At 35.9% G+C, this 17,480-nt stretch overlaps 2 protein-coding genes across 4 annotated transcripts; one reads left to right on the forward strand and one right to left on the reverse strand.

The window, feature by feature from the left end:
* On the forward strand, positions 1-17,426 carry LOC105312022 (DNA polymerase nu-like). Of its 3 annotated transcripts, none has more exons than XR_002184324.1 (26): positions 1-81; positions 173-344; positions 2,143-2,171; positions 2,235-2,346; positions 2,787-2,866; positions 3,412-3,549; positions 4,304-4,350; positions 4,452-4,552; positions 5,254-5,378; positions 5,646-5,711; positions 5,914-5,971; positions 6,644-6,708; positions 6,853-6,936; positions 7,038-7,130; positions 7,463-7,519; positions 8,159-8,232; positions 8,555-8,600; positions 9,296-9,344; positions 9,428-9,505; positions 9,679-9,793; positions 10,606-10,760; positions 11,426-11,485; positions 11,869-11,979; positions 12,185-12,260; positions 17,100-17,216; positions 17,288-17,426. XR_002184324.1 is itself a non-coding variant. In XM_019994200.1 (26 exons), the coding sequence occupies exons 2-26, from the start codon at positions 221-223 to the stop codon at positions 17,330-17,332; spliced, it is 2,118 nt and encodes a 705-aa protein (XP_019849759.1). In that variant the 5' UTR covers positions 1-81; positions 173-220; the 3' UTR covers positions 17,333-17,426. The 3 variants fall into 3 exon arrangements, 2 of the variants coding, with proteins under 2 accessions (XP_019849759.1, XP_019849760.1); XM_019994200.1 differs by having other exon boundaries at positions 17,087-17,216; XM_019994201.1 differs by having other exon boundaries at positions 2-81; positions 208-344; positions 17,087-17,216.
* Positions 510-1,951, reverse strand: LOC109580718 (uncharacterized). The gene is made up of 2 exons (XM_019994202.1): positions 1,610-1,951; positions 510-1,526 (listed from the first exon to the last, which is right to left on the reverse strand). The coding sequence occupies exons 1-2, from the start codon at positions 1,875-1,877 to the stop codon at positions 535-537; spliced, it is 1,260 nt and encodes a 419-aa protein (XP_019849761.1). The 5' UTR covers positions 1,878-1,951; the 3' UTR covers positions 510-534.
* Positions 17,427-17,480: the final 54 nt, after the last annotated feature.

Below are 17,480 nucleotides of genomic sequence, written 5' to 3' on the forward strand. Positions count from 1 at the left end.
CTTTGGTTTCTGCAGTTCAGACAGTGTCTCGGACAGTGTCTGTGCTCTCTGATACAGCTACTACAGTGTCTTCTCTATTAGGTACTACTAGACAGTCACAGGCTAGACACACACACACACACACACACATTTATTGATCTTAGTGTAATCTGTCGATTTTTGATCTCTACAGCTGTTAGAGCTCCCTCCCTTTTCTGTCTACTACAGAGTAGCTGCGGCCATGTCTAGACAAGCTGCTGTTCCTTCTAGTTGCACCAATAAAGTGATTATCAAGCCTGCTCGCCTTGCTCCTGTTTTCACTCGCGGCCATGTCTATCAACGAGTATTGAGCATTTTGAGAAAAGGTGATGTAGAAATCATTATTGTTGAAAAATTATCTTTATTTATTATAATTATTAATAATTAATAGTGATAATTAGCTTAATTTTAAACAAATTAAATACAGTATTATAAAATATAATAATTAATAATAATAATAATGAGATTAAAGATGCCAGTTTATTGGTAAAATACATTTTCTGATGATTGAGAGATTTAGCATTCTGTTGCGATGAGCCTTGCAACCTCCTGCATAAGATACTTTCCGCTTCTGTCTTGTGTTATATAATGATGACTCATAACACCTTTTGGCCTGCAAGGAACTTTAGTATCGCCTTTAGAGACACAGTGCCCAATGTCAATCATCTCTCCATCTTCAGCTACAAGAGTGTGACCTTTTTCAACAGGAGAGATATCAGCAAGCTGGACCTTATTCTCCGTCATGACGCATTTGTCTGTTCCATCAACTTCTCGTCTCTTTTTTCCTCTCAGTCGATCAAGGAGCGAGGACGAGGTCTTTTTTGTCAAGAGCGTCGTCATTGGTTCCAGGTTGAAGTACGAGGGAATGGAAGATGGAGTGGGAAGGCTAATACTAGCCGAGCATGTCATGATGAAGTATTGCTGCACCTCATCGCATGTCAAATAGTTGCCTCCTTCTTCTTCTGCTACAGTTACCAGTATTCTTTCTTTGATCTCACCGTATGGTAAACTAGCAGCGTAGCTATTGATGTGTAAAGATACCCACCCACCCTTTACATCTGATGACAAGGACCTCTCTGATATGACATTGCTGTCTTTATCAAAGAGTTTTACGATGAGTTCCTTCTGATCTTGCTTTGGTAGCTTGTACATGCTGAAGTCGCCTCCAAGGATCTTCTTTTTTCCTTCCTCAACGTTTGTTTCGAAAGTTGACCAGCATCCTCTGAGTTCCTTGTACTCACCCTTCTCTGCTGTATCACTGAATGTACTGTTGCTGGAGATTAGGCTGCTATTGCTTGAGGTTGTGCTGCTGCTGCTGGAGACTGCATTGCTATTGCTTGGGGTTGTACTATTGGACTCCTCTCCTTCCCCAGGTAGTATACTTGATCCTATTTCTTCCTCAGGTGGTGTAGCTGGTGTCTCTTCTTCCTCAGGTGGTGTAGCTGGTGTCTCTTCTTCCTCAGGTGGTGTAGCTGGTGTCTCTTCTTCCTCAACTGGTATAGTTGTATCTGTAATAAAGGAAAAGAAAATAATCATAACTGCTATCAAAATAATTGTTAGAAGCATATTTTTATTGGAGTTGACAACTTACCAAGTTTATTTACAAGCCCGGTGATGGCATTGCACTGACAATAGTACTCATTAAGGTCTGGGTTGTCCTCTAGTAGCTTGGTGCAGTTTTTGCTCTTCCTTGCTGCAGAGAATGACTGGAATGACTTCAGTATGTACTGGTTGAGGGCTCCTTTGCCTCCATTGCAAACTGGAGCTGTGCTTCGTTTCATCGGGAGTCCACTGGTTATTATTATGCAGACTCCTAGTAGAAGGAGAGCAAGTGGAGAGAGCTTTGTGATGATAGACATTTTATGGGTAGTATAGTTGCACTTGAGAAACTTCACTAAGAGATTGAGAGAGAGAGAGAGAGAGGTTTAATGGTTAGTTTAGTCTCAGCTCTGTTTGACTTAGCTGCTTTGTTTTCAACTGGCCAGGAGCAGCTCCTTTTATACCAGAGTTGCTGTGTGGGAGTGTAGATAATTATGACAGAGTTTATATAATATAATGTTATAATATTGCCTGAGCTGAATGTAAGAGTGATATCAGTAACCTCTACCTGTTATTTACATGCAGGCAACTCAGATCACTCTGAACCAAAGCAGGTAGCCATCAATACTCAATTGATTAATAACACAGTAGTCTCCTTTCCTCTCTCCATATTGAAGGAAGAGAAGAGATTCAGTTCTTGTTCGTTAACTAATCCAGCTAACGTGCCAGCAATGTCATCATCATCCAACTGGGATACTGTCCCTATAAACATGCTAACTAATTCGTCTGGTGAGTTCTCTCTGTCCTTTTGCATGCCCAACCAGCATGCATACATGTATACTGCATACCATTGTGCTTGTGTAGTATCCTCACTGCTTGTGCAGTAGTGCTTTGATTGCCTTGTATGTAAAGCACATGATACATTAGATGTTTGTGTGTTGTGATGCAAGTAACTTGATGACATTCTCAGTTTCTCTCTCTCTCTCTTCTCTCTTAACTCTTTAGAATATGCATTCTCCCACTTTTTCGAAGCATGCAATACTTCCTATTTTCATTCATCCTCCTCTTTTGTTTGTATTGGCTAGACACTCTCATTTTACGCCCTCCCTCTCTCTGTCTCTCACACACCACTGCACTGCCCTGTGTCCTCTCTTTCTTTCTCTCTCATATTATTTATGTTTATGAGAATTATGAATGACCTATAATGCATAGAATGTCTATATTTGCAGTGAGAAACCAGACCGTTGCATTATTCCAGCAACCCATCCCAGCTACATGTCTATCCACACCAGCACAGCAGCAAGAAAAGGTACATATGTACATGCATGTACATGTACATGTACATGCATTATTTATGTGTGTGTGTATTCAGAGAACCATTATTTGTGTGTGTGTTTATATGTAGTCTAGTCTGGTGTAATAGATCAATATCTTTTGTCCATTCCATGTGTATATAAAGTGTAAGCTCAAACATTGGCAGTAGAGTATTATTATGAATTCCACTTTATTTTCACTTTTAAACCTATAGTCTAAATGTCTTTATACTGTATGGTATAATAGTCATGTTTACAATTTATAATCTTTATGCTGTATACTTCTATTCATGTTCATACATATACCTTTATGTAAGTGTCTGGCCCATACTTTGTCTATCTTGATGATTGTGTTATGTGGTATTAGTGGTTTTAGTATTAGTGCATAATGCACACTGCATGTCTTAATGTTAGTATACGCTAGCTTATTGATATGTTTTCTATTGAGTCGCTGCCCATTCCAATGCCGCTTGGATTTCACATACAAGATATACATCAATTACTTTATATTAATCAAATTAACTGTCTGTTGTCTGCTAAGGTCTGTACTCCCAAGCTTGATGGGACAGCTGAGCGACACCTGTCAGCTCTTACTGATGGCTTGAGAGATAATGAAATAACAATGCTTCTCTCCTGTGGAAGCACTAGTGGTCCAACAGACCGTACTTCAGTGCCTGAGGTAAGAAGAGGGAGAGGAACAGGTGCTGTGTGGTATACAAGCTACATCTATGTGCATATATTATATACATGGTGCATGCGTGGACATTTTAATGGCACATGTATACATATGTCCTTTGGCTTGTACCCTTTCCTCTGATTAGATTAATAAGACTGATACACACACACTTGCACTCCTTCCACACAAACATGGCTGTGGTCTGTGTGTTTGATTAAGTCCAAAGTACTTGTGGTGGAGGAATCCTTTGGCCACTAATTATTCTTTGAAAGTAGATCATAGCTCAATAAAGCAGTACCTGCACCTCATTTCTAATTGGGAAGGCATAGAAGTGATTTTGATTGTTGATATCATTAAAGCACATGTGCAAAGTCCAGGACCCCATTATACCTGTATATAGTTAGTCTATAGCCTTGTTTACTTGCTTTTGTAACTGGTTAAACCAGTTACTAAAGTAAGTAAACAAGGCTGGTTTTACCTGCTTAAAGTACATTATAGAGGTACTAGGGCATTTCGAGGAGGAGAGAGAGAGAGGGAGGGAGAGAGTGAGAGAGAGAAAATCGATAAGAGTTTACGTTAGTTTGTTTTTATAACATTAAACCGCCTCCTGTAATGTTTTATATATTTGGCAAACAATGCACACACACACTATCTCTCTCCAGACAAGATGTAATGTAATATCATGCATTGTGCACCTGTCTCTATTTTACTATGAATATCTGATACGCTATTGTTTGTACACGCATGCACACTTAAGGGACTGTTGATAGGAGGAGTAACAAGTTCCATGACCATTAGTGAAAGGTAAGCTGATACTTGTTTGTATTGTCAGTTGTAGAGAGAGAGACAGAGGGAGGAGGAGTGGAGGAGGATAGATCAAGGGGGTGAGTCTGTTTGTTCTCCAGTGCAATCAAGGATAGACTGGAAACTATTAAAAAGATATATTGCTACGATGCTCATCGCATTCTCAACTACTTATACAATAAATATCAATTATCACTGATAGGTATGTTCACGTTCATGTACACGTGTGCGTGCATTCTTGGCATTTGTCTAATTGCAGGCCAATGCATGTTTAATTGTCATAGCCTGGAATATGATTTAAATGATGCGTGTTTAAGTGGAGGGATATTGATGGGATGTACTGTACGTGTGTATAAGTTCTTTTGTGGAACATATAAAGCTAGTATAGCCTCTCTTAATAGACACTCTCTATAGCAAACGCCACCATTTAACGTACTGTACCTTTTTGTATAAAATAACCTCTACATAAAGGACACCTCTGTATAACAGACAAGCTTTTCAAGTGTCTGTTATATAAATGTATATACAGTTAGATCTTATATTGTAGTATAATTACAATGTATTTTTATTATTAAAATGAGCCCTAAGATACAGGTGGTGCAAATTCATCATCCTGACACCTCTTTAATAAACAGCTGCTACAAGCTTCAAGTTCCAATATGGCCAATTATCTGGTTTTCATTGCCTTATCAGTCACAACAGCTATCCTCTGTGTCAGTCTTTGTTTTTAATGCAACTCGTAATTACTTCCTAGTGCAAATATCTCAAGCATTCCAGAACTTTGAATCCATTTATGGAATCAATAGGATTATGTACTATTTTTATACTAATAAATACTGTATTCTAGTACAATACAGTACAGGCATGTGTGTCTGTATGTATGTGTTTTGTATGTGTTTGTAGATAAAGCTGATTCTTGCCTCTTAATGGACGTCAAGATTGCTGGGTACTTGTTATCGCCTGAAGATCCTCCTAATTCACTAGAAACACTAATGCAACGTTATGGAACTGACGTAGTTGCTAACAGAGTAAGGAGACATAAAATTAGGAAAGAAATTTAGGAAAGAAATTTAGGAAAGAACGAAAGAGATTTTGTAATATATTATGATAAAAGAAGAGAGAGGAAGAGAGGTCAGAATAGAGGAAGGGAGTGTTTGTAGAAAGACAAACAAAGTGGAGTAAACAGCCAACACGAAACAATACATTATTATGTTAAGTGGGTGGAATAATTAGCTATTGTCCTTAGACAGGCTGGGAGCCTGTATTGTCTATATATTTTAATTTCTTCTTCCTAGGCAAAATCAAATATCAATGTCCAAGACCTTTCTATACTTGCTGATTGCCTTGGAAGCAAGTTAAAAGTACATACAAACATGCACATTTTGTGTTATACAAATACATGTATGCAAGCTAGCCGAATCATTGTACCATGAAGACATGTAGACATAATCATTGATTGAATTAGGCTAGTAGCCATGCTTCATTAATTCCAGTGTGTGTTTGTACGTCTAGTAGTAGTACGTGTTTATGTGAATAAGACTATGGTACTGTATGTTTACTTAGGAATATTCACTAACTTGTGTCTTTGACATTGAGATGAAAGTTGCCCCAATACTAGCAGGTGATCTGTATTGTCTTTTCCCTCTCTTTTATTAAATGTACATGTATATTCTAATTTCTTTATTTATTTATTTATTTATTATTATTATTATTATTATTATTATTATAAGGATCTTGTTTCTTGTATATGTACATGTCACAGCTCATGCACAGAAGTCCCTGTTAGCCTCTCAAGCCATTGAAATGCCAACCACTTCTTATAGCAGTTACTTTTTGAGTTGAAGGTTTCACTGTGCCTCATGTTCTTAATGACATATACCAACTTCTGAAAATATATCACACAACATCTCTAACAAGATTGTCCATTCTGACCCACCTCAATCAGTTCTCCTAATTCATTTGGTCACGAGGCTTGGCCCACAAATGAGCTACAGCGTAGGCAGTTCACTGCATTTAAGTGGAGCCTAACAGGGTTTTGTGTCACTAATAATGATATTGGTATGTTTTTAATGACTGGAAACAGGTCAATATTTAGCTTTAAAAGGTCATTGTGCTTTTTAATTTATTTTACAGTCAGATGAGTTGCTTTTAAATTAAGTTTAAAACTGATTAAAATTAAGGAAGATATATCACGTTATTTCATCCATTTCCAGAATACAACAACACCATCCCAACAAATCCAATACTTATTATGTATTCTGTTAAGTACTGAATTTGATTATTTACACTGTAGGTATGGAATATTATGGTGTGTTAGTTAATACTTCTCAGCTGGTTACTTATTTGGATGATTTAAAGGTATATATACACATGTACAACAAAAAAAACTTTGTCTCTTAATTTCTCTTCTTTCTCTGTCTCCCTCTTTCTTTCTTTCTCTCTCTCTCTCTCTCCTCCCTCCCTCCCTCACCTTTCAATGTTTATACTTGTTTATGTTCACAGTCTGTCATTAAGTCATTAGAGGTCGAGGCACGAGACACAGTTGGGCACACCTTTTCACTAACCAGCACTTCTCAGCTAAGAGAAGTACATGTATACATGCACACATACCACCGCCTACTTTAAAATAAATATTTATAATAATTATGAACGTTCTATTAATGTGAGGGTGCTTTGTTTTAAATAAGGTGTTATTTACTGAGCTGTGTCTGGATAGGATGTGTACTCAGTCACTTCAGGTGACATCAGTCAATAAAGTCACCTCAACTTCAGAGGCTGTGGTGAGATATCTATCATATTAACACTTTAATCATCAATCGAGGAGTATAAATATTATTAATAGCGTCTGTAGACTTTAATCATCCGCCCGATGAGTATTTAAATATTATAATGATGTCTCTAGACTCTTAATCATTCGTTGATGAGTATTTTAATATTATTGATAATGTCTCCCGACTCTGATAAGTATATAAGTGTCTGGGGATCTTTCAATTACTAATCAGTGCTTCAGTTTATGGTAGTGGGTGTAGTGGCTTAGACAGTGAATTAAGCAATAGTTTACTACACTGGTTGACTAGACACTCAATTATTATTTGGTGATATTATTTTATAGTTGGTACAACTTTCAGAGTTCCACCCTTTACCTGGTATAGTACTACAGTACAGGCAGGTACATAAATTTCTGTCATTTTTTAGCTCTAATTTACAATGTACTTGCCTTATTTGACCTTTTCATTTTCTTTTACTTATTATTGTCTCAGGGTTTCCCACATAGAGTGCTAAGTGAGCTAAACAGCACACGTCATGAGCTGACAAGCAATCCAGTAACTTTAAAAATTCTTTAAAAATCAAGTTTTGATCGGAATGAGCTCAAACTAGAAATACAATATCAGTACATGTATACGCATCAGAAAATATTATAAAAATTGAGGATTATCTTCTAACCATTTTTGATGAAATTTGACCCGAGACCGTGTACTATAGTACAGGGACTTTGGCCTAGTTTTGGAGCAACTTTTAAAATTCATAAAAAATCCAATTTTGATCGGAATCAACTCAAACTTTCTACACAACATAAGTACATGTATATGCATCAGATAAAGTTATAAAAATGAGGAATTCTCTCTTTGTCATTTTTGTCAAAATTTGGCCCTGAACCTGTACTATAGTACAGGGACTTTAGCAGCTGGCAAGAAGCTGGAACACTATACCAAAATTTTGTCGGAAACCCTGAGCTATATACCCTTCTTGTACACACACTCTCTCTCTCTCTCTCTTCTATTTTATCGTTGTGTCTTGTACTGTATAGTGTTTAAAGGTTAAAGGTTTTGTTGAGAGCTTATTGTCGCATACAAGTCCTGCTGGATCATTAAACCCCAAGTGGTACACAAGTCTATCTATAGTCAACCAGACACACACACCCAAACCTTGCATATTGCCTGTCTAACGACCCACTACTAAAAATATATATATATATACATGTACATGTACATTATAATATTATGCTTTTTGGTTTGCCTGCCGAATGTATAAATATTTGAAATTTCCCGTCTAACGACCCACCAATTTCTCTTATAACACAGGTATACCTAGAATAGTTAAATACATGTACATGTACGTGTATCGTATGTACATGTACATACATGCTGTTTGGTTTGCCTCTGCGATACATATACAATGTAAATATTTGAAATTCTTTTTTTAGGCTCTCAGACAGAACAGTCACTGGGCGGTTGGCATGCAGTAGTCCTGTAAGTTTGAGCTGTATCTGTCAGGTGTAATATAAATATTTATGTTCCACAAAATTCCTCGCCTCATATTATTTCTTAAATCTGTTTATGAGCGCTAATTTTCAAAACATTCGCAAATTGTTTTATGATTGGGGCATCGAGTGAGGCTTCATCCTTAGCAACGGCACGAGTGAGTCAGAAGTAAAATGAGAGGGAGAGATCAAAGAAGTGTTCTTTTTGATGAGCCAAATTATCATGCAAGGGCTCCAATCAAATTGCCATTAGCCAAAAATATTGTCATTTGGGTCAATTTGCTCAAGAAATTCACTACCTATAATCCTATGGCAAGTTTTTTATTATACAAAGGAAAAAGTTTTGCCATAAATTGTGTGAATTTTAAGCTAAATACTAATCAGAGACTCGTGTATGTACACATTACATATGGTCTAGACCTTCACAAGAAATGGGAGATTTTAGATAATTATTGTCTAATGTGTGGGAGGGAGAAATTAGTGAAAAAGGAAAAGGGAATGATCAATAATATTAAAAGGGGAAACAAGAGGAAGGAAGGAACTGTATACTCTTAGTATAGAAGAATTAATTCATATAGTAAAGGGATTTCCTCCTCTTTTACACATAGTGTGTGTGTGTGTGTGGAATGATGTGTGGAATTACATTAAATGAGGAACTGTTTACTATTCTGTCTCCTTTCTTAGAATATGCAGGCATTTCCTAAACACTCGTATTCTTATGAATTACCTGGAAGTAAACCAACATTAGCTTTAATCTATTGTTCACTCCTACTCTCTCTCTCTCTCTCCTTTCCTCCTCAATGTTTCTCTGTATAGTATTAAGACCAAGAGTAGTATCTCTTGACATTAGAAGTACAATCATCAGTAGGCCTGGTACCAGTTTCATTACACTTGGTCAGTTTGCCCAATTAATGCTCCATTCGTAGTGTGTAATTGTATTATTAGTGATCTTACCTGTGCATTGCCTTGAGGCTACATTTGAATGGTTACTTGGTTAATTATGATAATTCTTTGATATTTTCTCAATCCTTTGATACCCTGTTCCTTTGATATATTCTCTCGTTCAGATTTCAAGAGTATTGAGTTGCGACTCTTAGCTCATTTCTCTAAAGATGAATCCCTAGCATCCATCATTGCTGCTGATGCTTCAATTGATGTGTTTGTTTCCCTCGCGTCTCAATGGTATGAGTTTCCTACCACTAATTAATGTATAGTGTAACCTTTCTATTGAAATAAGGTCACCTTTATAATGAGGCCATTTGTAATGTCCCAATTAGTACAACCTTAAAAGAAAAGTATGCATCTAAAATGAGGGTAGTGTAGGCCCAATGGTGTCCTTAATAAAGAGGCTACACTGTACATGTATTAAGGACAGGTAGTGTGGGCCCAATGGTGTCCTTAATAAAGAGGCTACACTGTACATGTATTAAGGACAGGTAGTGTGGGCCCAATGGTGTCCTTAATAAAGAGGCTACACTGTACATGTATTAAGGACAGGTAGTGTGGGCCCAATGGTGTCCTTAATAAAGAGGCTACACTGTACATGTATTAAGGACAGGTAGTGTGGGCCCAATGGTGTCCTTAATAAAGAGGCTACACTGTACATGTATTAAGGACAGGTAGTGTGGGCCCAATGGTGTCCTTAATAAAGAGGCTACACTGTACATGTATTAAGGACAGGTAGTGTGGGCCCAATGGTGTCCTTAATAAAGAGGCTACACTGTACATGTATTAAGGACAGGTAGTGTGGGCCCAATGGTGTCCTTAATAAAGAGGCTACACTGTACATGTATTAAGGACAGGTAGTGTGGGCCCAATGGTGTTCTTAATAAAGAGGCTACACTGTACATGTATTAAGGACAGGTAGTGTGGGCCCAATGGTGTCCTTAATAAAGAGGCTACACTGTACATGGTATTAAGGACAGGTAGTGTGGGCCCAATGGTGTCCTTAATAAAGAGGTTATGTTGTGCTATATAATGTTCCTTTCTAATAGGCTAAGACTGAGTCCTGATAGGGTGACTGGGAAGGAAAGAGAGCGTGTGAAGAGAGTTGTGTATGCCATCATTTATGGAGTAGGGAAAGAGAAACTGGCCGAGCTAATACAATCTACGCCCTCTTCTGCACAAGAGCTAGTGAAATCATTCCTTCGTAATTACTGCATTCATATGCACACATACATTCATTCATGTATAAAATACTTATTGTATTTTATTTATAGCTTGAGGGCATTGACCTAACCTCTTAAGCATGGAATGCATGTGTCTAAGCTTAAGTCATTCTTATTAAAGAGTTACCTCAGGTCTATGGTTAGCATCTTATTGGTTGATGATGAGGAACTTAAAAGGTTCTGACCACTTTGGGGTAGAAACCTTAAACCCAATGAGTCATCGTGCATGCACTATGATCTTATCCATGTACATATGCTTACTGCTCTTACTATTAAAAATACATGTACTCCCCTGGCTTTCTTCTCTAATCTCGTTTATTATGATCACTGTTGCATTATTGTAAATGACTCTTCTCTTTGGTAATGCATATGCCAGTAGTTAAGTTTATAAATGCTCCTCCAAAAATTTTAATTCTACTATTAAAACAAATTGAAATATACTTGACAGTGTCATGATTTAAATGCTCTTAAAAATAGTGAGGCTGGCTATTGTGGGTCAGTAAGTGCACAACCTGATCATTCACACTTCCTGTTCGTATAATGATTAACCAGCAACCGTATCATGTTTCATGACACAATGATGCTGCTCCCATTTGCCTTGCTTGTACATATTAAATGTCATATTCTGTTTTGTATACTCGTGTAGGCACCTATCCTGGGATTAGTAACTTTATGCAGAAAACACTGGACTACTGCAGAAGTAACAGTGAGTGATTGGATTACATATAATGGGGGATCAGGCCAGTTTTCATCATTAGTGTGTAGAAATTAGCTTTTGACCTTCACCCCCCCTACTTGTATTACTAAAGTTTAGAGGAGATGAATCGACCCTTTTGTATAAATGACTCACTATGATGACCCATATTATTATTTTATCAAAAACCCCATTTCGCTATTTTTGTTCAAAAGTTATTTTTGTTTGAGTGGGTGAATTTTATAATACTATAGCTGATATTGAGCGGTTTGTTTGCCTACAATGGCAGGTCATGTTTTCGCCACTGCTACTCTTCTGTACATGTAGTTATGCGAATGGTGACTGAAGATTTGTCCATATGTTATTTTATACTAATCGTGTTTATATTTTAATAGAGTTTTGTGTTAGTCTTTGTGGCCGAAAGAGATGGTTCCCTTTAATATGTTCCACTGACTATCAGACTAAGACATCATTAGAAAGACAAGCAATAAACTTTGTGATACAAGGTACTCGAGAGAGGAGAGGGAGTGAGAGAGAGAGGGAGAGAGAGAGAGAGAGAGAGAGAGAGAGAGAGAGAGAGAGAGAGAGGGAGGGGAGAGAGGGAGAGAGGAGAGAGAGAGAGAGAGAGAGGAGTGGAGAGGACATATGAGAATAAAGTCCAAAATTATGTATCCTTAAGTATAAACGTATGTTTATTTCTTGTTTGTGTAGGTTCTGCTGCTGATGTTTGTAAAATTTCAATGATAAGAATTAACAACGCACTTTCTAAGACTAGCCCATCAGCAAAGTAAGAGCGGAAGATTCTGGCTATATATGTACATATACATGTATATGTACTTATGTATACTATTATACACTAATACATGTAATGTGGTGTGTGTCTGTGTGTGTGTGACAGTGATACTATTATGATTCTAGTGTGGTGGTGTATGTGTGTGTGTTTTTTATGATAATCAGTCTGGGACGCTCATTAAGCCGTCTGTTAGTTCTGTCGGCTGTCATTTAGCCACACTCAATTTAAAATGTCTGCATTCTACGAATAGGCGTGCTACTTGCGCCATATTTGGTTTGTTCCCCATTCACATCATCTTGGAACTATGAAATAATTATGTATATAAATAAATAATAAGTATAAAAGTATATCTATGAGAATATTATTTCTACATGTACATGTGTATAAATACTACCGATTCCTTTAATGTCTTTTAATTTATTTAATTTGTCTGCCTTAATTTTGATAAAGTTTGTCCTTACTGTCTGAAGAGGATATGGTGGCCTTTGCTGTAGTTTATCTATCAGTCTGAAATTATTATATTGAGACACTCACCAACTAATATACCTACATGTATTCAAATGTATTAGTCTCGCCGTCATCCCATCTATGGTAGCGTTATTAGTACCTTCTAATTTTGACTGTTGCCATCCAATTGTTGCTGCTATCATTTCAGCTTAAAACCATTCATGATAGCGTATATATGGGTATGGAGCCATATGTAGACATAGGTGTTACATCACTAACAGTTAGTATTGTAATCTCTTTACTATTGTAATTAGTGCCAATGATAAATCCAGTTGCATCATCAGTTTCTGGCCATTTTCAGACATATATGCATTGTGTTCATCCTTATGTAATGGTAGGGGGTGATGTTAATCTGTCTCACTTTAATAATGTTTTAGACAGTGGTGATTAGTGATCTATAGGCATTGAAGGGTTTCTAGTGCTTGCACAATTACTGAAAGCCATTGCAGACATTAGGTCAGTATCCCTTAGTCTCACGGAGAAATATAGAATTTTATAATAAGGAATTTTATTCTTACCCTTTTGGCTTGAATTTGTTTACACGTTGTGCCATTTTTGCTCCAAATTTGTGAGAAATTGCTGGATTACGTGTAGCTTTTTCTGAATTCCTTGATTGAATTGGTACATGTCTGATTGTGTGTGTGTGTATGGGTGTTGGTCTGCTAATTAAAATGCTTCGCTAATAACTAGTCTGACATGTATATTAAAGTGGAATTATTTGAAATACTTGCACTGTCTAGTACAAATTAATACTGTCCCTCTCTCTGTCTAGCTCAGTAAAAAATCAATTGTTAGGATGCCATGTACACGTACATGCACCATACATGTATGTATTCTGGCGCCTTGATGCTAAATTTGGCTTGTCTGACTATGTCACGCATAAATAGTATATGTGAGGTCTTCCCTCTACTGACTGTAGGTGTATTCTATATATGAGGAATTTGTATATAAACATGTTAAAATTCCATTCTCAATGATCCTTATTTTAAAATGCTGTTGTTGCTACTGGAGATAGTCAAGCTTAATTGAATGCATTCTATCTTGATGTGTATCATGTGCTGATTTATGTTTTAGTTAGTTGGATTTTAATGTACAATCATATTTATGCTTTAGTTTGTTGGATATGCTAATGATATTATGTCAGTGTTTTGCTTTGATGTAGTGATGCATATGTAGCCTCTTTACTGCCACTCCTAGTCACAATAAAATGATTTGTGTTGTTTTAGTGACAGCTAATCCTACGTTTATTGAATTCAAATAGCAATTCTCTCGTGTTGATTGGCTTGTTTTCACATTGTGTAGGCAGTTTGACCCTTTGTCTCTAATGCAATTCGAGCAGAGGCTAATTGCATTGTCAAGAATTGTCAGCTAGTAAACATAGTCTCAATATTATCAGATAAACTGACTCACTCTTACCAAATATAGTCAGATCTTTTCCGGCCAGTGATATAGCATGATAGCGTGTTGGAGGTTCAATATCATTATTTCATTGTTTGTTGTGTCACTGTATTATATGATAACACAATGTGTAGGGCAGGCTAGACCATACGTTGGTCAGATTACACATGTACATGGATTATTATCATTCGAGTCATTTGAGTCAATTTTCACTATGAGGCGTATCAATTTTCACTTGCTCAACTAGAATCAATTCAAAACTTTTAGCATACATGTATGTGCATGTAACTTAGAGATATGTTCAAAAAAGCATAGTATAACCCCATGGTATGGGATAGGCAATAACTCAAACTTTTTGTTGGAATCAGCTCAAACTTTTACAAAGCATAAGGACATCAATGTGTATTAGTAAAATGTAATAAATATAAGACAATCAATGTCATTGATCTATTTGAGACATTCTTAATGCTCCTTCAAGTTTTAATTGATTCAGTTACACTCTAAAATGCAACGAAATTGAATATCTTTATAGCATGATTATTGCATTTTAACTTGCAAAGTTAAAATCATTTTGTTGCTATATTTTTATTTTACATGCTTGCTAAAGCTGACAGTTAAACCACTTAATTGCTTCATTACTATTTATTGCTATTTTCATGAAACAATTTAAAACTGTTGACAAGCTATGGAAATGGCGTTAACATAAATGAAAGCAACAGAAATTAGCAACAACTTTTATCATAATAAAATTCTACTAGAGCCTATTAAAATAAATACCACTACTTCTATTTAAATGGTGTTCTTCATCATAGTAATGCAATTTTATTTTTTATCATAATATGCTGTTTTGTCTTCTTTGGTGTTTGATGGTACTTTTATTGTGTCTTTTAAATCAATACTTTCATTTGTATAATATTCCCTGCATATCCTGTCCTGCGTATCATAGCAATAAACATGTTTTATTGACATCATGTCTGCTTGTTGTTTTAGTTGGCATTTTGACTTCACAGAAAGTCAATCAATCATCATTCCATGCACATATAAATGAATTATTATGTCTCAATGACAATTATTGCTGGAACTTCTATTGCACATCAATCATTAAAGTCTTACACATGAAAGCTGGTAAATTTGATTATCGGCCATTTTGTTGTATAGCCAATAGATCTTGCTGCAACCCTGTAGCAAGTAAACTTATTTATTTGTCATTATTTTGACTGTCAGTGTCATTTGCTGGCCTGTTATGTCTCCTTTGCTTCCTCCTCATTTGTATAATACGCTGTCATAATATCCTGTTTAACATTAGTAACCAAGAATTCACATTCTATTGTCTCTTATGGCTACACATACAGAGCATTGCTGGATTTGAATTTTGGACTATTTTGTGTATTTAATAATGACGGAATTATTTTCATTCTGTTTATACATTGAAGCCAGTTGATGACTACAATTAATGTCCGTAATTTGATTCAACGATCACATGTTTACATTGCAAGCAATTTTAATTCTTTTAATTTGTTGAAAATGTACGTTTCTCTGTGCATGCCACAAATAGCATGAATTTCATTTGATGAGGTTGCAATTTTAATTCGTCTGTAGCTGTCTGAGGTTGCTATTAAATGTATGAGATATGGTTTGTGCTTAAATGTATGTACAGCATAAAGAGCAGACTCTGATTCCAATCAAAATTGGATTTTTATGAGTTGCTCCAAAATTGTGTAAAAGTCCCTGTACTAATTAACGGTCCAAAGCCAAATTTCACCAAAAATGACAAGGAGAGAATTCTCTATTTTTATAATGTTATCTGATGCATATACATGTACTTATGTTGTGTAGAAAGTTTGAGCTGATTCCGATCAAAATTGGATTTTTTACGAATTTTTAAAGTTACTCCAAAATTGGGTAAAAGTCCCTGTACTATAGTACAGGGTCCTAAGCCAAATTTCACCAAAAATGACAAGGAGAAAATTCTCCATTTTTATTACTTATTCTGATACATATACATGTACTTATGTTGTGTAGAAAGTTTGAGCTGATTCTGATCAAAATTGGATTTTTTACGAATTTTTAAAGTTGCTCCAAAATTGAGTAAAAGCCCCTGTACTATAGTACATGATCATGGTCAAATTTCACCAAAAATGGTCAAGGAGGAAATTCTCAATATTTATAATTTTTTTTCAAATATAGGAAGTTAATTTAAAAGCTAAGCATACTTAATTTTCAGCTTGCTTTGTTTCTGGTTTAATGTTTTAGCAGTGATTGTTTATTTATGTCCTCATGACTTTATGTTGTGCCTCGATGCCTTTATAAATGTAGTCTTATCAAAGTCAGCAGTTTTATTGTCTAACACATTTCCTGTTTACGTCTCTCACTATTCCATCCATTCTCTTAATATTTGTATCCCTCATTATTATCACAGCCATCTTGTTGACCACTATCAGTCTCCTTGTTGGCTGTTATTTTCGTATTGTTTGGACAATGAATCCTAACGAGTAGCTCAATTATCATTCTTTATTGTACATTATGGGCTCCGGTTGATAAATATTACCTCACTCCTCACAAATATCACTTGTTGATGTTATTGTATGTCACAAGTAATCCACTTCAACATTTCTCTGTCTCTGGAATGGCATTTTGCTAGCTCCTGCAGTGTTTATCAAGCTTCACTAAGTCGCTATGTTTTATAAAGACATTCCATTTATAATCTTGTGACATTTCGTTGCTATGACATTCTTGTATACCATAATAGCTGACGTGGTTATATTGGTTGTCGCAAGCATCTACCAATATAAATCATTCATTAATTATAATTTCATGACAAATGGACCTATTTATTTAACTCCCGCCAATATTTCCAGCTGTACTGTATGCAGCTTTTTAAATGGTGACTCCCTTTTATTGTATCTTATATATAGACTTTTGCTTCAGATTCATGATGAATTGTTGTATGAAGTACCCAATGAGGATGTCCCTGTCGTTACTGATTTATTAAAACAAGTTGCAGAGTCACCTAATCTCCTTAAAGGATACTGTCAGCCATTAATAGTAAGCACAATATTTTTGCAATTTTTTTAATTTGATTAATTATTTTTTTACTATTATCTAATTCATTTTAGGTACCACTGGCTGTAAGGATTAGCATCGGAAAGAACTGGTCATAATCTTAAAACATGCATCCTGTAGTTGTATTTATTGTACATATGATTTTATGAGATTTTATCACTGCCAAAGCTATAATATTACAATTTAAAAGTATCAAAATTTTAATTTTATGGCGCCAAAAGTTTTCACGCATGCGCAGTTTACTAA

Source organism: Amphimedon queenslandica, unplaced genomic scaffold, assembly GCF_000090795.2.
Source record: "Amphimedon queenslandica unplaced genomic scaffold, v1.1 AMPQUscaffold_13481, whole genome shotgun sequence".
Taxonomy (NCBI): Eukaryota; Metazoa; Porifera; class Demospongiae; order Haplosclerida; family Niphatidae; genus Amphimedon; species Amphimedon queenslandica.